The 25,664-nt window shown below is 38.4% G+C and overlaps 1 protein-coding gene across 1 annotated transcript in view; it reads left to right on the top strand.

The window, feature by feature from the left end:
* Positions 1-1,829: 1,829 nt before the first annotated feature.
* Positions 1,830-25,664, top strand: part of METTL16 (methyltransferase 16, RNA N6-adenosine) — a 55,271-nt gene continuing 31,436 nt past the window's right edge. The window contains exons 1-4 of the mRNA XM_068978550.1: positions 1,830-1,957; positions 16,740-16,939; positions 22,763-22,903; positions 25,291-25,406. Coding sequence (XP_068834651.1) covers positions 1,830-1,957; positions 16,740-16,939; positions 22,763-22,903; positions 25,291-25,406 — 585 coding nt within the window. The remainder of the gene's footprint in view (positions 1,958-16,739; positions 16,940-22,762; positions 22,904-25,290; positions 25,407-25,664) is intronic.

Genomic DNA, 25,664 nt, shown 5'->3' with positions numbered 1-25,664 from the left:
AGTTGCAGCATATGGGATCTAGTTCCCTGACCAGGGATTGAACTTGGGGCCCCTGCACTGGGAGCCTGGAGTCTTAGCCACTGGACCACCAGGGAAGTCCCACTTTGATGCTTTGAAAGGGAATAGTTTCAATTTTCTTCCCTTGGTTTAAAAGAAAAAGATTCATCATATGTTGCAGAAACGTTTTTTAAAATACATGTAACAAAATTTACCATTTTAACCTTTTTCAAGTATACCATTCAGTGGCTTTAAGCATATTCACAGTGTTGTGCAACCATTACTACCATCCATTTCTGTAAGTTTTTCATTATTCTAAACACAAACCATATACCATTAAACAGTAATTCACCGTTCCACCCTCCTCCCACCCCCAGTAACCTCCATTCTACTCTATATGAATTTGCCTATTGTTGGCTCTTCATATAAGTGTAATAATATAGTATTTGCCCTCCTGTGTGTGGCTTATTGCCCTTAGCATAATGTTTTTAAGGTTCATACATGTTGTAGCATGTGTCTGAATTCATCCCTTTAGGGCTGAATAATATTCCAATGTATATACTTCCCACATTTTGATTATTTGTCTGCTTGTGGATACCTGAAGTTGCATTTAACCATTGTGAATAACTCTGCCATGAGCATTCAGTCAGTTCAGTTCAGTTGCTCAGTCATGTCCAACTCCTTGCGACCCCGTGAACTGCAGCCCACCAGGCTTCCCCAACTCCTGAGGCTTGCTCAAACTCAGGTCCATTGAGTCAAGTGATACCATCCAACCATCTCATCCTCTGTCGTTCCCTTCATTAAATCTTTCCCAGCATCAGGGTCTTTTCAAATGAGTCAGTTCTTCCCATCAGGTGGCCAAAGTATTGGAGCTTCAGCTTCCGCATCAGTCCTTCCAGTGAATATTCAGGACTGATTTCCTTCAGGATTGACTGGTTTGATCTCCTTGCTGTCCAGGGGACACTCAAGAATCTTCTCCAACACCACAGTTCAAAAGCATCAATTCTTTGGCGCTCAGTTTTCTTTATGGTCCAACTCTCACATCCATATATGTCCACTGGAGAAACCATAGCTTTGACTATACAGACCTTTGTTGGCAAAGTAATGTCTTTGCTTTGTAATATGCTGTCTCGGTTGGTCATAGCTTTTCTTCCAGGGAGCAAGCGTCTTTTAATTTCATGGCTGCAGTCACCATCTGCAGTGATTTTGGAGCCCAAGAAAATAAAGTCTGTCGTTGTTTCCGTTGTTTCCCCATCTATTTGCCATGAAGTGATGGGACTGGATGCCATGATCCTTGTTATTTGAAGATTGAGTTTTAAGCCAGCTTTTCCCCCATGAACAGTATGGAAAGGCTGTGAACATTCCAAGTTACTTATTTGAATCTCTGCTTTCAGTTCCTTTGGATCTATACATGGGATTGGAATTGCTGGATCATATGGTAATGTTTAATTTTTTAAAGAACCACCAAACTTTTCCACAGCAGTCATACGCATGTTTATTCCCACCTGCAATGCCTGAGGGCTCCAGTTTCTTCGTATGCTCTCCAGTACTTGCTATTTTCTCTCTCTCTCTTTTTTAATAATAGCCATCCTAATGTGTATGAATTGATAGCTTATTATGGTTTTGATTTGTGTTTCCCTAATGACATAGAACATCTTTTCATGTGCTTATTTGTTGTATACTTTAAAAAATATAGCTTCTTCTTTCTCACTTGATTAGTGAAGATGTGTTGGCTATAATAACTGTTGACTTGGCAACCACAACTTTTCTTGTTGATTTTGTTTAACTAAATATGCTGATTCCCCTCCCCCCCCCTTTTTTTCTTTTTAAAGATGGCTCTGAGTAAATCAATGCATGCAAGAAATAGATACAAGGACAAACCTCCTGACTTTGCATATCTGGCAACCAAATATCCAGATTTTAAGCAGCACGTTCAGATAAATCTGAATGGAAGAGTGAGGTAGGTAACAGATGAAGAATTCTTGATAAAGTATTATTCTAGTGTAATTTGAATGGATCCTGTGTAGTGGAAAATATACTGGACTGATAGTAGACCTGAATACTAATTCTAGATTTTTCCTTAAACTTCTCATCTGACCTTGGACAAATCACTTCTCTGTTTTAGCTTTTTAATCTATTAAATAAGAAGACTGGACCAAAGGCTTATAAGTTTCCTTCTGACTAAAAAAACCCCAGAAAGCAACAACAAGAAAAACCTCTTGATGTCCAGATTGTTGCTTACTCAGCAGGGTAACTGCAGAAACCTTAGGATTGTGCTCTCAGACCTGGTGGGGGTCTGAGGTCCTTATTTTAAGCGTATATTTATTTTGTTGTGAGGTAGGTGAATAATAACCAGGACCTCAAAACTGATTTCACTTCAGTATTACTTAGGATGTCACTAAATTCAAGTTTAAAAGTTAATTATTAAAAATTAAGAAAATAATAGGTATGATGCTTCAGGAAATGGCAGAGATGATGATAATGGTATGGAAATAACTGATTGTGTTACCCCCTTGAGAAGGAGATCTTTAACTGCCATCCTAAATTCTATGTGAGTTACAGAGGAGGGTGGAAATTTCAAGCCTGCGTGGGGTAAATGTGTTGATTCACCTGTTGGGAGGAAGAAGAGCAGGATTTGGGGAGAAGTGGGAAGGTCAGGAACAATAGGATCAGAAGGCTTGAGGCGTTTTGCTGACCTCAGCCTTCCTCCTGGAGGACTTCTTGTAGGCGTGGAGGCCCCAGGGCAGGACTTAACGTGGGGCCAAGGTATCCTAAAAATCCTAAAACTTTATATATATATATAATACATATATATGTATTTATATTATTTTTCTGGGATATAATCCTTGGTTTTCACCAGTTTCTCAAAGAGATCTGTGACACCAGCCCCTCACCAATACACAAGGTTAAGTCAAATACCCTAGAGCTGTAATTCCAAGCTTTATTGTCTATTTCACTCAGTGAAAGTTGAGCACAGTTCCATGTATGAATGCTTATATTACCTACCATGTTACTATATTAAGCATCTTAGAAAACAAACTTCAAACTGGAAATTAAAAATATATTTAAATAGAGTTCTAAAGGTTCATCTTTGGCACCTTCGGAGATCACTCTGAAAATACTGAGTTGGTGTTTCTCTGTGTTTAGATCACCTCTACCATTGTTCTTAAACCTTTATTTCATAATTATGTCTGTGGAGGTTTATTTATCCTAGTAGCTTTAGAACAACTACAGTTTTGTTATTCTTTGTTTCTTCTCTATACTTATTTTTGTACTTACTTTTTTCTTTTGCTTTTTTTATTACGTACTTAATTATTAAATATCTATTGATTTTTTAAAAATTATTTTGTGCCAAGTTCTAGGAAAGCTGTAGTAAACAAGAAAGACCTGGTCACGGCCATATTTGGAGTTGACACACTAGTGGAGGAAGTGGGCAAATAAACAGTTAGCCTGCAGTGTGGCCGAGCCTGTGGAGCACATGGTGGAATCTCACAGAGGGGAAACCTGACCACAACCTTGGGATTTAGAGAATAATTTGAAACAGAAAGGTGGTCTCAGCTGTGTTCTGAAGAATGAGCCAGGTAGAAAGAAGTGTGTTACAGGCAGAGGGAGTGGCATGTGCGAAGAGCACAGAGTTGTGGGGGACTGGAAAAGCTGCTGGGGTATGGTGGACACATGACCGGAGGTGAGGCTGAGAGGGCGACGCTTGCAGTGCTGTATAAGGCCGTGAGTTTGGAATTTATCTTAGGCTCATGGGCGGTGAGTTCTTGTGTCTTCAGAATTACCCATCCCCATCCTTATCTACTTAAGTTTTAAAGCAAGTCAGTAGCATTCAGAATTGTTTCAGTTCAGTTTAGTCACTCAGTCGTGTCCGACTCTGTGCGATCCCGTGAACCACAGCACGCCAGGCCTCCCTGTCCATCACAAACTCCTGGAGTTTACTTAAACTCATGTCCATCGAGTCGGTGATGCCATCCAGCCATCTCATCCTCTGTCGTCCCCTTCTCCTCCTGCCAGCATCAGGGTCTTTTCAAATGAGTCAGCTCTTCACATCAGGTGGCCAAAGTATTGGAGTTTCCGCTTCAACATCAGTCCTTCTGATGAACACCCAGGACTGACCTCCTTTAGGATGGACCAGAATTGTTTAGATAGGTGTAATCTAGGAGCACTGTAGAACATGGATTGCAGGGGGGATTAAGACTAGAAGTATAAGTGAGTGAGTAGGGACTGGTTTCAGTAATCCACATTAGATATATTGATGGCCTGACTCGGTAGAGGGAGGAGGGATATAGATCACTGCATGAATTTGAGAGAAACTGATGAGTAGGATTAGCAGGACATGGTAGAAATTAAGAATGAGCCAAGTGACCTCAATTTAGCAAGAGATTAGGTGATAGTGCTGTTTACTGCAGTAAGGAATAAGGCAGAATGAGCTGGTTTAGGGGAGATATATATTTTCATTTGGGGGCACATTGAATCTGAAAAGTCTATGCAGTATCCAAGGTGGGGTATTGGGTAGACAATTGAAAACGGAAGTCTGAAGAGAAGGACCCATGGTGATTTGGAAATGGTGTTAGTGAAGACCTTGGTCTTTGAACTGAATTCTGATGGCTTAATAGAAGGGCGGAAGAGTTCCAAGTATAAAGAACAGAATTTTGTGAAAGGCCTGGTACATTTGCAGAGCTGCATTAGATGGGGCTGAAGTGGATATAGGATAACAGCTTAGGGAATACTGGGAGATGAGACTGAAAGGAAGACAAAGAACAGGTTACAAAGAGCCTTTCATAGGATGCAAATAAGAATGAACTTGATTGCTCATACTTTAAGGAATCAGAGGAGGATTTTTTAAATGGTTAGATTTTTAAGATGGCTTTAAGATTTATATCTTTTAAAAAAATCACTCAGAGCAGACCACAAACTTTATTATCACAACATATCTGAATGGTTTAAGGGTGTCTGACAAGTAATAGACATTCAATAAATGTTTGTTGAATGCATGAGAATAATTCTTTAAAATCTTAACTATATGCCATTTATAGATGCCATGCTCAAAACTTAAAATTGCTGATAAAAAATAAAGGGATGGGCAAAATCTTGTTAGAAATGAGACTTCCCTCCAAATTAAAGTAAAATAGAAGACAAAAAGCCTCAATTTATTAAAAAAAGAAAACAAGTTTGTCTTTTGTCTTCTGAAAGGAATAACTTTCAGAAGACTTAAATGTTTGATGTAATTCAGAGACATTTTTCTTTGTAGTTCGAACCAAGTAGATAAAAATAAACAACAATGGCCTAGGGATTTTCAGAGGATCAGTGAATGCTTCAAAGACAATTAGGCAAAAATATTCTATATATACGCTCTTTTTCTTGAAGTTGTTGTTTAGTCGCTAAGTCATGTCCAAATCTTTACGACCCCATGGACTAGCCCACCAGGTTTCTGTGTCCATGAAGGGCTTAAAGCTTTAACCTATAATTTAGAACTTCACATTTAAAAGAGTAGTTGACCCAGAAAAGGTTAAGAACTACTGATAGAGAGCCTAAATAATATGGGTTTGATTTAATGATATATTTTGAACTTTTTAATCTACAAACATGAACACACATTCTTTTTAAATAGCTTGCACAAGCTTCTAACACTAGAAGTGACTGAGTTGCAATCTTTAATGCAGTCTTCCGCTTCTCTTATTTATTGAGTTCAAAGATTAGAAAGAAAAAGAATTGCAGTTTTACAGATGGCTTGATTATTGTCTACCTGAAGAAACATTTGAGAATCACCTAAAAATTTTCAAATGATTACTGAATAAAATATACATACATGTATATATTTTAAATGTATATAAATAAAGGAAAATTGATAGCCTTCCAGATACTAGTCGGAAAATATAATTACAATAAAAGATCCTGTACACAGTAACAAAGAGAAATAGGCAGACACTCAGCAAAGAAATACGTTAAGCCCGTGTGCATAAAGCAACAGCATTGCTCTCAGGGGTCCAGGGGAGACAGTGAATCTAGGGACACAGTATGTTTCTGGATGGGAGAGCTCAACAAAGTTAATATGTCAATTCTTCTCCAAATCAGAATCCTCCTGAGGTTTTTGTGAAAGAAAATGACATGGCATTTCTTTTGTTCAAAGAAAAGATGCTCAAAGCAAATGTTCTAAATGGATGATGGAAAGGTGAAGGAGTGTAAACTCTCCCAGATGGGTATTTAGTATACTGTGAAGTTCAAGGAATTAAAACATTAGAGACGTATTGCCACAGGAATAGGCCCCCATTGTCTGGCACAAAGTGGCGTTCAAGTCTAAACAGCATGTGCACATTAAACAGAGTGAGTCCAGCCTGCACTCTACTCAGTACTGAACCTCCCAGAGGGAGTGTAGAATGGACAGGGTGAATCTTCCTTTCTTAATCAGTCCTGACTCCTGTGTGTTCCTCATAATGTGAACATTACAGTGCTGTGAATGATTAAAGAGATGTCACAGTGTTATTTTGGATTTTCACTTTACAGGCTTACTTTAGAACCTGACTCCTAAGTAAAAGATACCACCCCACCATGTAAAGACTATAATGTAGAATAAGAGCATTTCAGGTTGTTAAGGGTGGAACTAGACAGAAACTTTTTTTTTTTTAAGTAATGGATTTTTATTTATTATTTATTTTAGTAATGGATTTTTAATAGATGCAGTTGGAACAGCTGTGGGCAAAGTGCATTAGATTCCCTTTCCTATGTATTATACAAGCTAAATTCCTGATGGTTTAATGATTTCAGTATATTTATTTTATTTAAATACTAGGAAAAAATGTATAGGTGAACTGTTGAATTTTGGGTATAGGAATAGTCTTTCTAAACTCAAAGATAGAATGCATAAAAGAAATTTTATGAATTCAACTGCCTAAGAAATAAAAACTTTTACATATCAAGAAACGGTAAAAAGTGATAACACGTACAGTCTAAGTATTTACAGCATATAGCTCCCTTAATATGAAAAACTCTTAGAAGACAATAAGAAAAAGGAAAAAACCTTAATATATAGGTTAAGGATAAAAATAGGCAATTTACAAAAGAAGAAAGACAAATGGACCAAATTAGCAAAGATAAAATATACATTATTCATCAGTGGCAAAAATGTAGTTGAATAGGCATAGTGATAAAATGCTGGTAGGATTGCAGCTTTGACAGTTCTAAAAGCATACTTAAATGAAATAATGTATGTTTGAAGATGTTTATTCCAGAGCTGTTTATAACAAGGAAAATTGGAAATAATTTATATTTCCAAAATTGTGTATTCTTACAGTGCAGTTCCCTACAGTGGACTACCACGTAGCCCAGGGAATGGGTATTGCAGATTATAAAACATGATTTTGTTTCAGACTGAAACCAAAGTATCTGCAGATATGCTGTGCATAGAAAAGGACTTAAAATCATGAACCTGGTGTTCATAGTGATTGTTTCGTGATAGGCAAAGGTAATTTAAAAAGTTTTTGCAAGGAGAAGCAAATTTGTCTGTGAGAGGATGGAAAGAGATTGAAGCAAACTTGAGGAGAACTTCTCTTACTTTAACAATGGGAGAGTATGAGTTTATGCCAACGTTAGGTTGGCAATAAGCACATAAGGGGTCTATGATTTGGTGGTTCAGATGGTAAGGAGTCTGCCTCCAATGCAGATGACCCCAGGTTTGATCCCTAGGTTGGGAAGGTCCCCTGGAGAAGGGAATGGCAACCCACTCCAGTTTACTTGCCTGGAGAATTCCATGGACAGAGGAGCCTGGTGGGCTACAGTCCACGGGTCACATAGCGCTGGACACAACTGAGTGACTAACACATACACACACGATAGAAGGAGATGTCCTTTCTTTTAGGGTAAACGACCTACCTCCTTTTGGACATCACCCCCCTTTCTGCTTACTTAGGTAAGAGTCATTTATGATTATATGCATCAGTAGCATATTCTTTATTTTTATAGTGGCTTTTTAACTTAACGGGCTTCCCTTGTAGCTCAGTTGGTAAAGAATCTACCTGCAGTACAGGAGACCTGGGTTCGATCCCTGGGTTGGGAAGATCCCCTGGAGAAGGAAATGGCAACCCACTCCAGTATTTTTGCCTGGAAAATTTCATGGACACAGGAGCCTGGTGGGCTGCAGTCCATGGGGTCGCAAAGAGTCAGGCGCAACTGAGCAACTAACACTTACCTACTTTAACTTAACTCAAGAAGATACACAAAAAAAGAATGGCCAAAATACAAATCCAGCTAGTGATGGAAAAGGAATACCAGATAGAACATTAGACCTGAGATGGATTGAAGTGTCATTTATTTGTTGAGCCCTGAAGTGCTCTCTGAAGGCAACCAGGGTGTGGTGTGGAAAGAGGGGGACTTCTGAATGAGTCATCCTAAGGACCAGTCTTGAGAGTGCTACTTATCAGCTGTGAGGTTTTGGATAATTTTCTTAGCTTTACTGAGACTGAATTTCCTCATCTAAAAAGGAGGGATAAAAGGGCATACTTTGGATGTTTGTCATAAAGGTAAGCAACAAGTGCAAAGTGACCTAACACATTGGAGACACTTAGTAAAGGATATTTATTATTGTTAAGCCTGGTATACTTGATAAGGTATCAAGGATTGCTGGTGTGATCTCTCTTCCTTTGTCTCTCTCTCTCTTCCCTGCATCTGTCACTGCTTTGTTGTAATCATATCTGACCATTGCAATTAGATTTCAGTTTGCTTTTTCACAGTAACCAGCCCCATAGGAACATCCTGGAGTCTACTTGAGCCCTGTCAGTTGAGTCTGAATAGAGTATGACACTTAACTGATTTGTTTTCAAAACCAAAGTCCCAGCATTGAAGGGCTGTGTCATAGTTTATGACTGTACCATTTTTAGCACCTCAGTGAAGACCTAATGAATAGAAACCAGTGTTGGAGTGAGGTAGGGAGGCTTCAGCCTCTGTTGTTACATAAGGTTCAGCCTATACAGTGTTACAATGCTTGTTACTTTAACCATGGTCACAGAATGTATCTTTCCAAACTCCATCCATAATGGTGATACTGTATTCATCAATAGCAGAGCAAGAGTCATCCTGGGGAAATCAGGCATGAGCATGTTGACAATAGGCTGTTTTGTTTTATGGAGCTGGATGTGTTAAGTGAACAACAAAGACTGATGGAATAAATTGCTAATTTCACATGAGAGCTAATTTTAGTCCCTGTGCCTCCCTGTGCTCTCAGAAATGAGAATGAAAAAAGATCTTGCCTGTGTTCAGGAATTTTGAATGTCCCAGGGTACTAAAGTGACCTAGATAATTAACTAGATAAGTCGGATGACTTCACTTCTGTCCTACAAAAAGATTTCCAACCCTCAGATTAGTGTCTGTATTTTCTTAGAAGTAAGTAAACAACCAGTCGTGTGGCTAACAAAGTCTGAGAATCAGCTCTTCATTGACTTCTGTTTATTTTCTTCAATTAGACTAGCTTTTGCTTGATGTCTTATACTTTTTGTTGATTAGGATGTAGTCCCTTATTAATAAGTTATATGTTCTATCCCATCAAAGTAAGTACATTTTTTTAAATAATGAGAATTGTTTATATAAACAACAACTCTGTTTGAAGGCACTAAGAAAATATTAATTATACTGCTGTTTCTCTTGCTCCAAGTGTTTCATGAAGCCATGTAATTAATGCTCAAGCTGTACAACTCTCTCTTGGTGATTGCTGTCAGTGTGGGAAATACTCTGGTTTGGTCTCCGAAAGAATTGGCCCACTTTCACAGAAAACAGGTACTCTGGAACCAAGGATCTGTTTTCCTTTTTTGAAAAAGATATTTTTGAAACTATTATACAAACATTTATATATTATACAAACATTTCCCATTACATTAATGGGGAAATTATGGAAATATATCCTTCTTACCTACATTTATAGTGGTAATGTTGCATACATAAAAGAAAAAAGGTCAAAAAATGTTCTTCCACCCTAGAGACCAAATTACTTTGTTTTTTCCTTTCTAAGCCCTGACTTACTAATAATATGGTAATTTTTGTGGCTGTGATTTTGATACAGGTATAACCAAAGGACTTTTTTTTAACCCCCACTTGACTTGAGCATTTTCCTTATAGTTACAAAACACTTACTGTTGTTTTGAAGGTGATATTGTGTAACGTATATGCAGATACTACAAAAATATGAGACTGTCCACATCCAGAGGTGGTTCTCACCCTTCCAGATTGTTTTCTGTGTGTATTCATGTAGAGGGTCTTTTTGTCTTATTTTTATTTTTACAAGAATGTGATTATAATGTACACATATGCTTTTTCCCAAACTTGGGATTTTGTTTTTGTTGTTGTTAGTTTAATATATTAAAGAACCCTCCTCGTACAAACCTGTGGATCAGCCCAGTCTTCCTGCTTTTCACGACTGAAAAGTGTTCTCTTGTTTGGATGCATTTCGGCTGACTACTTTCAGGTTGTTCCTGATTTTTCTGTAAAGCTTAATTATATATAACTGTTTCCCTTACTCTTGGACTTTTTTCTTTTTTTTACATTTCACCAAATTTAGGGTAAGTCACTGGCCTTAGCTAGAAAAATTGGAGTACTCTTAACTGTACTTGGAAAGAGCAAATGAGAGTTTGGATGATTAAGTTTTTCTTCCCTGTCATTTGTTCGTCAGCTAAAATAGGAATCTGCATTTAAAAGATCAACTTGATTGATCAAGGTAGTCTCTTACTATTTTGTAAGTAGGAATTTGGTTCTTTGGCTAATAAAGGGTTAACAGTGAAGGTCATTTACAACTGCTCCAGAATCTTTGTTTTTATATGATACTACTGTCTCATTGCTTATTTGACCATAGGTGTGATAAGTTAAAAAAAATTCTTAATTTAGTTGTGGGTAGGTATGAGTTGGTGGAAACTCAACAAAAAGCCATACATTTGGCTTTTGTTTCTGTTTGACACCCTGTTATTATCTTTATAACTGTTATTATTATATCCTAATTCAATTAAATTTGCCATGTGCACTTTGGCTTCCCTACCCTCCCCCACCTCAAGAACCTTACCTAGTCCAGTAAATTCCTTTACTTAAAGTCTTATCAACTAGCTTCTTCCTTTTGAGTTTTTAAAAAATTGAGATATAATTCACATATCATAAAATCTTCATTTTAAAGTGTACAATTCAGTTCTTACTAGGTTCACAGGTTGTGCAAACATCACCACTGCCTCATTCCAGAACATTTTCGTCACCCCCGAAAGAAACCCTGAAACACATTGAGCAGTCATCCCCCACTGCTCTGTCGCCTCAACTCCTAGAAACCACTAATCTGCTCTCTGTCTCTAAACCTTTGCCTATTTTGGATGTTTCTAATAAGTCAAATCAGAGTATGTGGCCTGTGTGACTTTCCATTGACTTTTAAACATGTTTAAGTCTTCTATTAAAAAATTAATAAAGAAACCTCTCCATCAGCTCTGTCACTGTGCCCCCTCTCTCCCTCGCATAACTCACCTTCTTGAAGAATTACCTATTTATCCAGTCAATTTTTTTCATACCATACTTAATCTTTAGCACATTTCATGGTAGATTCTAAATTCCACCACTCCAAAAGCAGCTCCTGAAAAGGTGTCACATTACTAAATCCAGTTTCAGTTTTCAGTTGACTTCTGAGAAGCAATTTTCTCTGCTGACACTCTTACCCTTCGTGGACACCTTTTTCCCTTGGTGTCGCTGGCATCGCATCACACTCTCCTGGTTTTCCTTCTTCCGCCCTCTGTTTCCTGACGTAGCTTCCTCTGTAACAGTTGTGCATACAGCCATTAAAGGACTCTTCTAGGCTTAGTGGGAAGCTCTTTTCCTCTCACTTGGTGTTTTCTCCTTAGACACTGTCACCTGTGCTAGGGTCTCATTTGTTTGTTTGCAAATAGCTTATACATTTGTGCAGGCCAGTTTTCTGAGTTCTGTACCTAGAGATCATGTTTACTCAATATCTGCACTGAGGTGTCTCAAACACGGCTCTCAAATATGATATGTTTCCTCAAAAATGGTTCTCTACCAGAGTTCCCAATTACAGCAAATAGCACCGTCTGTCCTGTTGAGCAAGCCAGAACCAGGAGACACCTGTAAACACACCCTCCCTCACTTTGCGTGTCGGTCCATCAGCAAATCTTGTAAGTTTTCTTTCGTAAACATGTCTAAATTACTGTCACTTTTCCCTGTCTTTGCCACTGCTGCCATTGTCCAGCCTTTTACGGCAGTAGCTCTCTAATTGGCATCTTTGCTTCCACTTGGCCCATCTTTATTCCGTACTAGACCTAACTCCTTAACAGAGATTATAATTACCCTGATGTGATTAATAGCTCTTTCACTTTCAGAAGAGTCCTGAATTAATTGATAAAGTTTTATGGTTACCATAATTATAAGGTCCTCCATAATCCAGCTTCTCTCTTCCTCTCCAGCCTCATTTTAAACCATGCGTGCTTACCTTGCTTTCTGCATGTTAGACACAGTGGCTGTCTCTCAGTACCAGGGATGCCCCGTAAGTTCTCTCCTGCCTCAGGGTCTTTGTACTTGCTCTTCTCTTTACTTAGGACCCTAAAATGCCATCCACGTTCCCTTCTCTCAGTTCTTTCCTTTGTTAAACTTTTATTCTACTTTTAGTCCTCAGGGAAGCCTTCTTTGACCTTCCCAAGGCAGTTCCACTTAGTATGTATGTTTCATAGCACAGTGTACCTATACTTTTATAGTATTCATCACAGTGACAATTTTATGTATATTTGAATGATTCTGGGAATTAATACCTACCAGACTGTCAGCTTCATGAAGGGAGAGATTGTATTTGCGTACTGCAGCGTCTCCAATATTTTGCACAATGGCCAAGCACATAGCTGACATATAATATCTGTTGAATAAATAAAGGAATGAAGCAATCACAGCCTCTCAATTCTGACCTAAAAAAAATTAAAAAAAAAAAAAATTCTGACCTGGTCTATATAGCTCATTTGAGCAAAGTAGTATTTAAAAAGAGTGAAACAATATTATACTACTTTAAAAGTGCAGAGTAGCCAAGTACCCAACTTTGTTATCCCACTTTCTACAATAGAGATTGCCACCTTTTAGCCTGTGAATTGTATGAGACTTGCAGTTATTTATTGTCAACGTAGATTTTAAGAATCAGAAAAATTTCATATAAAGATATGGGTTCCTGGTTTCATTTGAAAATTTTAGAGATTTGGCAAAGGTGGGCTGGCAAACCCACTTGATATTAATTACCTAGAACCGCCTGGTGACCGTCCCCTTTGAAATGGTGGTTTGTGCCATCTGGTTTAGTGCCACTAGTGTAGCCATTGGCCTGGCTGCTCGACCACAAACTACTTGTTGCTGACCACCAAGGCGAGGACCTGTGCCACAGGTGTGGTTCAGCAGACATGTCTTTGTATGTGACTCTCCTCGGTGTGTGTTGATTTACATTCTGGCACAAGGACATGTCTTGTCAAGGATTGGCATTTTGAGTAGTAGCTGGTAAATATTTGAGTTTGCAGTTCCCGATTTTCACAATTTTATTCAAAATGCCAGTACATAATAACATTGAGAAATGTTAGGTTAGCGATTCTGTCAGTAGGTACTGCTGCTCTTAGAGAATATTTTCCATCATTTATTTTATAAGGTATCTAGGTTATTCATGGTTCGATAGAAAAATTCTGAAATTTTGCATTTCAGGTTGTAAGGCTTGGACATAGACATCAGAATGGTTTATATTCCTTTTGTGTGTCTAGCAGTGACTGGGCTAGATTAGTAGTAGATTGGGCTGCTGTTGTAGAATAAAGAACGTGAACTTATTTGAATGTTTTTAGTATGGTACTCTGATGTGAACTTCTTTTCCATGTGTAAAAATTGACTGTCGTCACTGTCATTGAAGGAAGTGGAGTTCAGTTCAGTTCAGTTGCTCAGTCATGTCCGACTCTGCGACCCTGTGAACTGCAGCATGTCAGGTCTCCCTGTCCATCACTGACTCCCGGAGTTTACCCAAACTCATGTCCATTGAGTTGGTGATGCCATCCAACTATCTCATCCTCTGTCGTCCCCTTCACCTCCTGCCCTCAATCTTTCCCAGCATCGGGGTCTTTTCAAATGAGTCAGTTCTTCGCATCTGATGGCCAAAATATTGGAGTTTGAGCTTCAACATCAGTCCTTCCAATGAACACCCAGGACTGATCTCCTTCAGGATGGACTGGTTGGATCTCCTTTCAGTCCAAGGGACTCTCAAGAGCCTTCTCCAACACCACAGTTCAAAAGCATCAGTTCTTCTGCGCTCAGCTTTCTTTATAGTCCAACTCTCATATCCATACATGACTACTGGAAAAACCATAGCCTTGACTAGACAGACCTTTTTGGCAAAGTAATGTCGCTGCTTTTGAATATGCTGTCTAGGTTGGTCATAACTTTCCTTCCAAGGAGTAAGCGTCTTTTAATTTCATGGCTGCAATCACCATCTGCAGTGAGTTGAAACCAAAAAAAAATAAAGTCAGCCACTGTTTCCCCATCTATTTGCCATGAAGTGATGGGACCAGATGCCATGATCTTAGTTTTCTGAAATGTTGAGCTTTAAGCCAACTTTTTTACTCTCTTCTTTCACTTTCATCGAGAGGCTCTTTAGTTCTTCTTCCCTTTCTGCCTCAAGGGAGGTGTCATCTGCATATCTGAGGGTATTGATATTTCTCCCAGCATTCTTGATTCCAGCTTGTGCTTCTTTCAGCCCAGCATCTCTCATGATGTACTCTGCATTTAAGTTAAATAAGCAGGGTGACAATATACAGCCTTGATGTACACCTTTCCCGATTTGGAACCAGTCTGTTGTTCCATGTCCAGTTCTGACTGTTGCTTCCTGACCTGCATACAGGTTTCTCAAGAGGCAGGTCGGGTGGTCTGGTATTCCCATCTCTTTTAGAATTTTCCATAGTTTATTGTGATCCACACAGTCAAAGGGCTGAAGTGGAGTTGGCCCATCTTTTTTGAACACTTTACTGATTGCACAGGAGTAAAATAGGATATTCTTGTTAGAGTTAAAAATTGTTTTTATAGATTTTTTTTTTGCTACATAATTTGTCTTGTTGAACCTGCTTTTGTGCTGCTTTTCATTAAGGAAGGAATACAAAGGTAGTGCTAGTCTTCTTCTTTTTTATTTTTTAATGTGAAATTTGATTGAGGCAATTGCTGTGCTATTGAGTGAAGCAAAACTGTGTTCATGGTTGCTTGCCCATGGATTAACTCTCTTTTATCAGCCTCCACAATGGACAAAATTAATATATATCTACCTCTGATGCCTAGGAGTAGACCTCATTAATATCTCATTAAATAGGCTTAACATATTTTAATGAGACTTTTTATTGCTAGCATATATTTATGCAGCAAACTTCCACTCCCACTGTTTTATGGAAACTTGTCTTTAAAAGATCATAAATCCCCACCTAATGTGAAGTCAGTCACTTTTGAAGTTATTTATCCTCCTGATTCCGTTCCAGCATTTTGTTGCTGCAAAGTTACTTCCTCTCATTTAACACTTTTCCTGCCTCTCAAAATAGTTACATTGACACCAGTTCTTAAGAAGTTAAATGTAAATATGTCATATGACATATTCCTCCATATCTACTCAAGAGAAATAATAACCCATCCATGTGAAGTCTTGTATGTGGATATTTATTAGCGGCATTGTTCATGACAGCCAAAAAATAGAAACAATCCCAATGGCCATCAAGTGGTAAGTGGGTAAACAAAACGCTAATGTGGTTATTCATCCAGTACCTAAACTGCAATGTGGTCGTCCATACAATGGAGTATTATTTGGTCATAAAAAGAAATGAAGTACTGATACATGCTACACCATGGATAAACCTCACAAACATTGTGCTAAGTGAAAGAATCCAGATGCAGAGACCACATGTTTATGATTCATTTGTATGAAATGTTCACAAAAGGCAAATCTCTGGAGACAGTTACATTAGTGGTTGCCCAGAACTGAGGGCAGAAATGAGGAATGACTTGCAAATGGGTGCAGGGTTTTTTTTTGAGGGTGATGGGATTGGCTTGTGGTGATGGTTGCATGACTCCATGAATACACAAGAAACGATTGTGTCTTTATAGGTGAATTTATAGTATGTAAATTACTACTCAGGAAGCCTGCTAAAATTAGTCACATTTAATTTTAATATTTGTAATATTTGTTGTATTTAAATATGTTAACCTGTTTTCATTATAAAACATCTTATATTGGTTTCTTTCCACTTTTAAGTATGATTTTCAAAGAATGCTACTATCAAATCATGTTAATTGGTGATAGTAAAAATAGCCAGCATTTAGGCATTATGCTAGTACTTTTCACAGATTATCACACAGCAGCTCTACATGTAGGTATTATTATCCCCATTTTACAGTGGAGAAAATGGCCTCATAGAGGCTAAATAACTTGTCCAAAGTTACATAACTAAGTAAGGAGACAACTCGGCAGGAACTGAAACTGAGGTACTCTGATTCTGTATGCTTCATGTATGAGGATGCAGTATTTTTGGAGGAAATTTATGCTGCCTCTCATATACTGTGATTGTTTCACGCCCATGTGTGTTTGCCACTGCCCTGAATGCTCCTGCATAACTATTTATGCATGCTCTCCTAGGAAATTCAAATGGGTGTTTGGTACTGCTTGGTTGCCATAGAGCTTTTGCAACATAGTGCATCTTACTAATCAGTTTTACTTCTTTTTCTCCACCTTTCAGTCTTAATTTTAAAGACCCTGAAGCAGTCAGAGCTCTGACTTGTACTCTGCTAAGGGAAGATTTTGGACTTTCTATCGATATTCCGCTGGAGAGACTGATTCCTACAGTTCCCTTGAGACTCAACTATATTCATTGGGTAGAAGATCTGATCGGTCATCAGAACTCTGACAAAAGTACCCTCCGAAGAGGAATTGACATAGGTACATGGCTTAAAATTCTTCCTTGGCTAACTGTTAAAAGTTTCATAAATTTTGTGAAGTCTTTGCAAGTTCTTTGAAAACTCCTGGTTGTTGTGTAAAAGAAAGTGGCTACAGATATCATTGTCCTTTTTTGGTACACCTGGGCTTTTCTGCTGTCGGTCTCTCTGAGAAGGGATTGTCAACCCCAAACGGCACAAGGGAGTAAGAGAGTGCAGGATGAAAGTGGGGCACCTGTTTTTTTAGCTTTTCAGATCACCATGTTTACATCTGTGTCTGTTGGACACTATTTTTACCCTGAATTATTTGGTATTAGTACAGAAGTCCCCATATTGGGATGTTGTGGTGATGGCCATTTAATAAAAGATCATGTGGGCCTGAATACTTTTAGAAATCTCTTAGATGATTATTCATAGAGAGTATTTAATCCAAAATTAAAAGGAAGGAAAAAGGCTTTAAGATGTTCACTTAATTGTAAACTTCTACAATGGAGAAAACTGTCCTGTTTGATTCATTTGGGGAAATAAGTAGAGAAACAGAAGGAAATGAAGCCAGGCTGTGTTTTGCGATTATAAATGTATGTTTGTCATAGCCAGTGTTTTCATTTTGGTAGAGTTTAAAATTTGTTAATCTGTTGGACTTTATTAATTCTTTATAGAAAGAATGAAGAATTAAAAACTGTGTACTCTATTTCTAAATATAGTTAAGAGGAGACAGTTTCTAGGTGATAGTAAATGTTCTACATTTTCAAGGCTCATAGTACATGACCTTTCCAGCAGCGTTTACCTACCTCTCCTTTCTCTTTTAAATGCAGTCTCTTCCGTTAGCTTCCACGACACCAGACTCTGTTTTTCTCTTTTCATTTTTAGTCACTCTTCTCCCCTTTTCAGGCTTCCTTTCTTGTATCTGGCTATTAAATATTGAGAATTTCTGAAGCTCAGTCTTAACGCTTTTCCTGTTTGGCACTCTACCTCTAGGCAATTTCATCCATGTCTATGACTTCATTTTCTACCTCCATGCAGATAACCTACAGATTGTTTATTCCTCCAACTCAGATTACTTTTCTTGAACTCTGGTCCAAAATATACAAGAAACTTGGATATATCAAAGACATCTCAGATTTTGCAAGTCCAAGACCAAACTCAGATTCTTCCTTCCGAATCTGGGTCCTCTTCCTTTGTTCCTTGTTTCAGCAGCTCCCTCACAGTCCACCCTGTCATCCTTCGTTTTTGCTTCTCTCCATTCTCACTGACATTGTCTATCACCTGGTACCCTTAAATAGTTTTCCTTTCTGAAATATTTCTTAAATCATCTACTTTTCTCCATCTCAGTTCCCACCATCCCAGCCCAAGTCACCATCATGTCTCCCTGTCTACAGAATAGCTTCTCAGCTACTCTGTTCTCATCTGCTCTGTTGCCTTTCCATTCCAGAAAGTGTGTATAAACTTATGTCTAATTATTACGTTTACCATTTTAATGACTTTCTCTTGCTTCTCTGATAAACACCCAAAACCTTTAGTAGGCCTATTAGAATTTTCATTGTCTGATTCTTGCCCCTCTAGTCTCTCTAACCCTTACATTATGTTCTTTTTCTTTGGTTTCTACAGTTGTCTTTAGTTCTTCTAATCAGACATTATGATTCTTTGTACATGTTGTTCCCCCTGCCTGGAGTTTCCCACCTTCACTTCAGTATTTCTCATTTCTGCTGTACTTGCCAACTCTCCCCCATACTTGTACTTGTCAAGACCATCCCCAAGAAAAAGAAATGCAAAAAGGCAAAATGGTTGTCTGAGGAGGCCTTACAAATAGCTGTGAAAAGAAGAAATGTGAAAGGCAAAGGAGACAAGGAAAGATATACCCATTTGAATGCAGAGTTCCAAAGAAGAGCAAGGAGAGATAAGAAAGCCTACCTCAGTGATCAATGCAAAGAAATAGAGGAAAACAATAGAATGGGAAAGACTAGAGATCTTTTCAAGAAAATTAGAGCTACCAAGGGAACATTTCATTCAAAGATGGACACAATAAAGGACAGAAATGGTATGGACCTAACAGAAGCAGAAGATATTAAGAAGAGGTTGCAAGAATACATAGAAGAACTGTACAGAAAAGATCTTCACGACCTAGATAATCACAACGGTGTGATCATTCACCTAGAGCCATACATCCTGGGATGCAAAGTCAAGTGGGCCTTAGGAAGCATCACTATGAACAAAGCTAATGCAGGTGATGGAATTCCAGTTGAGCCATTTCAAATCCTAAAAGATGATGCTGTGAAAGTGCTGCACTCAATATGCCAGCAAATTAGAAAACTCAGCAGTGGCCACTGGACTGGAAAAGGTCAGTTTTCATTCTAATCCCAAAAAAAAGCAATGCCAAAGAATGTTCAAACTACTGCACAATTGCACTTATCTCACACACTAGCAAAGTAATGCTCAAAATTCTCCAAGCCATACTTCAACAGTACATGAACCATGAACTTCCAGATGTTTGAGTTGGATTTAGAAAAGTCAGAGGAACCAGAGATCAAATTGCCAACATCCGTTGGATCATAGAAAAAGCAAGAGAGTTCCAGAAAAAAATCTATTTCTGCTTTATTGACTGTGCCAAAGCCTTTGATTGTGTGGATCACGATAAACTGTGGAAAATTCTGAAAAAGATGGGAATACCAGACCACCTGACCTGCCTCTGAGAAATCTGTATGCATGTCAAGAAACAACAGTTAGAACTGGACATGGAACAACAGACTGGTTCCAGATCAGGAAAGGAGTACGTCAAGGCTATATATTGTCACTCTGCTTATTTAACTTATATGCAGAGTACATCATGAGAAATGCTGGACTGAATGAAACACAAGCTGGAATCAAGATTGCCGGGAGAAATATCAATAACCTCAGATACACAGATGACACCACCCTTGAGGCAGAAAGGGAAGAAGAACTAAAGAGCTTCTTGATGAAAGTAAAAGAGGAGAGTGAAAAAGTTGGCTTAAAACTCAACATTTCAGAAAACTAAGGTCATGGCATCTGGTCCCATCACTTCATGGCAAATAGTTGAGGAAACAGTGAAAAAAGTGTCAGACTTTATTTTTTGGGGCTCCAAAATCACTGCAAGTGGTGACTGCAGCCATGAAATTAAAAGACACTTCTTGGAAGAAAAGGTGTGACCAACCTAGCAGCATGTTAAAAAGCAGAGACATTACTTTGCCAAAAAAGGTCTGTCTAGTCAAAGCTATGTTTTTTCCAGTAGTCGTGTATGGATGTGAGAGTTGGACTATAAAGAAAGCTGAGCGCTGAACAATTGATGCTTTTGAACTGTGGTGTTGGAGAAGACTCTTGAGAGTCCCCTGGGCTGTAAAGCGATCCAACCAGTCAATCCTGAAGGAAATCAGTCCTGAATATTCATTGGAAGGACTGATGTTGAAGCTGAAACTCCAATACTTTGGCCACCTGATGCGAAGAACTGACTTATTGGAAAAGACCCTGATGCTGGGAAGGATTGAAGACAGGAGAAGGGGATGACAGGATGAGATGGTTGGATGGCATCACTGACTCAATGGACATGGGTTTGGGTGGACTCTAGGAGCTGGTGATGGACAGGGAGACCTGGCTTGCTGCAGTCCATGGGGTCCCAAAGAGTTGGGCACGACTGAGCGACTGAACTGAACTGTCAACTGAAGCCTTATTTTGTAAGAAAGCCTCTGACTTTGCAGCATAAGATACGTTCCTTCAATATGAACTTTAGAAAACTGTGTATTTTTCTTCATGTAATTTTTTAAAAACCATATTCACTTGTCTGATTGATTAATGTTTTTCTCTGCCACCCAATTGCAAAGTACCAAGTCTGTTATTAATACTTTAACATTCAAAGTCTTAGCAAAGTTTTTGGCACAAGGTAGGTGCTCAGTAAATGATTTGTTGAATGTTGATGGATAAATACATCATTCTTTCAACATACAAAATTCTGAACACATGATATGAACTAAGCAATAGGTAAAAATAATGGGGTTTAAAAAAAGTTTCTTTTATGTTCCTCGCAGAAGTTTGCCTGATGGGTTATAAAAAGCTTAAAAAGCTTGAGAGCCTATTTAGTACTAATTTATTTTAATTATGCCCCAAACCCTCTAAAATAGCACTTGGGGATATAGGAGGTTAATGGATTTTAGCTCTTCACAAGGGGCACTCTTGCTGAAATCACATTTATTCTAATTAGGGTTTTATATAAATTCCTACCCCAGACTCCATTAGTTTGCTCTAATTCTGTAGTTATACACTTTCCATTTTTATTTATCATTGGAAGGATTATTACCTATTTAAAAATGTCATTCAGCTTTCTGAGGGGATTAGAATGTTAGAATGCAAGTCTTCTGGTCTTAAGAATTGAGAAACTTGATTTTTTTGGCAGAGGGCAGGTCTTTCACCTTTATTACCCTGATGACACCTGATCTTTGGACAGCTGAAGGGAGATGTCCTTTTTCTTTTCGCTTTTAAATGAAATTGAAGTACGAAGAGAGGGGCCGTTATGTGAGACCCAAGGGCCTGGGATCTGCTCTGAGTTGTTTTTTTTTTTTCCTACAGAGCTGGAAGTGCTACTTAAATTTCCTTAATTTCCTTATTTGAGTGACTATCTTTCCAGAATGACTAGCAGGGTCTACATAATTGTGGATTCTGAGAGGGGCTTGAGTACCTTTTACCAGTCCTTCCCTTACCACCTCTCACATCCCCCAGAGATGTTTGCCCAGTAGCATCAGGGCCAGGATGTTGTTAGTAAACATGACAATAAATGTAGCATCACTGTGACTGTCAAAAGATCGTAAATGTTCCAGCCATCAGTCACTGTCGTGTCTTTTACTCTCCTGTTCTGAGTACTTAATGAGGAAGCAGTAAGAGGACCCTCGCTTTCCTCTGAGTTAGGCATTACTCTGGCCTCTAGTTCTTCCTGCCAAATCCTTCCAAGGCTAGACTGGCACCAAAATGTGGTCCTGGAAAGTGGGCTGACTACTGTGAGCCTCTGAGAAAAACACCGGCTTTTCTTCTCTTGAATATACTCTTTAGGATCTCATTGGCCAAGATCAGTGAGTGGCAATTATTTGTGGTTAGTATATGCTTGTCCAATCTATGGTTAGAGGTTCTACATGCAAGTTTAGGACCAAACCCTAATTGTCAGAGATATTTGCCTGGAGCATTTGCTTTTGAAGGTCTCCCTTGAAACTGTGGTGGGACCAGTGTATGACTGTTGTTTTGGACCTGGATTAAATGTTTTTCCATGCTTCCACATCTGAGAAATAAATCCTTTTTACTTCTGGTTTCTTTCAGGTAACAACTTACAGATAGATATGTGGGAAATTGGGTGATTTAATATTATAAAAATCTTATCCTCTGTATTTTTTCCTGCTTCTGTAGAGTGGGATATGTACGTTGATCTTTGTAAGATATTCCTGTGCTGTTTTAACAAATTACATTGATTTCTTTCAAGAAAATTAAGTTTCATAAGAGATTTAAAATGAAGACTTTTTATAAAGTAAATTGTTTTGACAGTTTTCAGTTAGTCAGTCTTGTATTTCTTGATCACCAGCCATACTTCATTTTACATACAGCATACAATGAGTGAAGGAAGGTTTCTCTCTTTTAGGAAATTTGAAACTAATTATGACGTAAGACTAACATACATGAAACCAGTAGCTGCAATGTGTGCATAATCAGTACCAGCTTGTTGTTTTAAGCTGTTAAGGCTGTAAGGATTCTAAGAAAAGAAGAATGGTGTTTTTGCTGGTTGGTCTCACCTTCTGCTCAGGTGTGTGCAATGTGTTTTGAATTCTTATTTCACTAGGTACTGGGGCATCCTGCATCTATCCTTTACTTGGAACAACCTTAAACGGCTGGTATTTCCTTGCAACAGAAGTAGATGATATGTGCTTCAACTACGCAAAGAAGAATGTGGAGCAGAATAACTTATCTGATCTTATAAAAGGTTAGCTCTGCACAATCAATATTCCTTTCAAGTTTTGTTTGTTAACCTGTTTTTCTAATTTAACACATCCCATTATCTTTTGCTTTAACATACAACCTTTGGTAATTTTTAAAAATTTGGTACAGTTGTAATTGGGTTTGCTGCTTTGTTATCAGAATCAACTCAGAAATAGAGTGAACGCAGCATACTTTGTAGATTCTGTGTTGTGAATTTGCCTCCTTGCTAAAGTTTGCTTACCTGTGTCTATTTCTAGCCCCCAGATCAATACTTGTGGTACTTTTGTGGTCATTCACAGACATGTGCAAAATGGGAAAAAATTGGAATCACCCGGTGTGTATGTTCCCTGCTGTCTTTTCTTTTTCTTTTCCCTGCTGTCTCCTTTCAGCTCACACACTGTAAACAAGTGTTCTTTTCATGGTCTACTTACTACCACTTTTGTTGTTGTTGCAGTTCTGTGCTTTTTCTTGGTGATTTTGCTGTTTTTAATGGCCCCTAAACATAGTACTTGAGTACTAGTGTTCCTAAGTACAAGAAGGCTGTGATGTGCATAACAGAAAATACGTGTGTCAGATAACTTTTCTTCAGACATATTATAGTACTTTGGCCATGAGTTCAGTGTTGAGTCAGTAATGCATGTTAAATAAGGTGTCTTTAAACAGAGATACATAAAATAGGGTATGTATTGATTGGGTGATGAAAATGTGATCAGAGGCTTCAAGCTACCTAACCCTGTATTTCTCTTAGGAGTCAGTGGTTCAGTAGGCACTAATTTAGTGTTTGTGGTGACTTGACTGCTAATGAGAACCAACTGTATATGAAGTAACCTAGTTACCAAGACTTTAAAAGGAAGAAAATCCTGCTGTTGATTAAACTGTACCATCTTTTTAATTTCAGTACATGGAACTGTGCTACAAATAGTCAAATCTCCTTTGTGCTAAGTCGGTCAGTCATTTCCAACTCTGCGACCCCACCAACTATAGTCTGCCAGGCTCCATAGGATTATCCTGACCAAAATATTGGAGTGGGTTGCCATTTCCTCCCTCAGGAGATCTTCCCGACCCAGGGGTCGAACCCTTGTCTCCTGTGTTTGCTGTATTGCAGGCAGATTCTTAACCACTGAGCCACTGGGGAAGCCCATTCAAGTTATATAAGTACCATGAGACTGATGGGGCACCCTGACTTAAACAGTGTATCCAAGTAGAGCTTTTATTTTTATTTCTGTGCTTACTGTCTACATAAAAGGCAGTTGACAGTTCTTTTTTTTTTTTTTTGGCATTAAAGATACTTTATGTCTCTCTTTGGAAGAAATAGACTTTTCTTTTTTTTAAATTATTTATTTTTAATTGAAGGATAATTGCCTTAAAGTATTGTGTTGGTTTCTGCCATATATCAAATGAGCCTGCCATTGGTAAACAAATGTCCCCTCTTTTGGACCTCCCTCCTATTCCATCCCACCCCTCTAGTTTGTCACAGAGCCCCAGTTTGAGCTCCCTGAGTCATGCAGCAAATTTACACTGGCTATCTAAGAAATCAGCTCTTCTTACTAGTGTTAAATATATCATAAGTGGAGATGTTAATATATATATTAAATATTTATTTATTTGACTGTGCTGGGTCTTAGCTACAGCTCACAGGATCTTCAATTTTTTTTTTTTTTTTCCAATCTTCCATCTTTGTTGTGGCATGTGGGTCTTCTGTTATGGCATGTGAACTCTTAGTTGCAGTTCATTGCAGCATGTGGTATCTAGTTCTCTGACCAGAGATCGAACCTGAGCCCATGGTCATTGGGAGTGTGGAGTTTTAGCCACTAGACCACCAAGGAAGTCCCTTAGTATATTATTAATGAGTTTTTTAGTTATCCATTCCTGTATTACAAATTACCCCCAAATCTGGCAGTTTAGGCAGTAAACATTTATTATCTCATTATTCATGTGGGTCAGGAATTTGGGTGTGGCCTAGCCAGGTGGTTCTGGTTCAGAGTCTTTGATGAGGTTGTAGTCTGAAAGATTGGGGATAGAGATTTGTTTCCAAGATGGCTCACTTACGTGGCTGTAGGCAGGAAGCTTTAGTTCACTGCCGTGTGGATCTCTCCTCAGGACTACTTAAGCATCCTTGGAGCATGTCAACTAGCTTCTCATGGAGCAAGTTGCTTAAGTGATAGGGCAAGGAGGAAGCCATATTGCTTCTTATGACCTAGCCTCAGAAGTGATACCTTTTTACTTCTATCATATTCTTTTCAATAAAAGCAAGTCATTGAGTGAAGCTGCTCTCAAGGAAAGGGAAATCAAACACCACCTCTTGAAGGGACTAGTGCTGAAGAATTTGTGGATATATTTGAAAACTGTCACAGTATTAATAGTAGTTAAGTCTCTCTTTTTTTTTCCTAGTGGTTAAAGTACCACAGAAGACACTCCTGATGGATGCTCTTAAAGAAGAGTCTGAGATAATTTATGACTTTTGCATGTGCAACCCTCCCTTTTTTGCCAATCAGTTGGAAGCCAAGGTAAAATATCTTCTCCTTTAAAGTAGCTGAATATTTATCTAAGTTTTCCTTGTTTGCAAAGATAAGAGCAACATTTCTTTTGGAAGCTGTATCGGTTAGGATGCTTCTGGTATCAAGCACCTGAAAATCTAATTCAGATTGACTTTCCAAAAAGGTTTATTGGCTTATGTTTCTAAGAAATCCAGCAATAGCATGAACATCAGGAACAGTTTGATCAAGGAGTTCATCATAATATCAAGGCTGAGACTTTTTTCAAGT

Source organism: Capricornis sumatraensis, chromosome 8 (assembly GCF_032405125.1).
Source record: "Capricornis sumatraensis isolate serow.1 chromosome 8, serow.2, whole genome shotgun sequence".
NCBI lineage: Eukaryota > Metazoa > Chordata > Mammalia > Artiodactyla > Bovidae > Capricornis > Capricornis sumatraensis.
The sequence above is the reverse complement of the archived record's forward strand: the minus strand, read 5'-3'. Positions and strand labels throughout refer to the sequence as shown.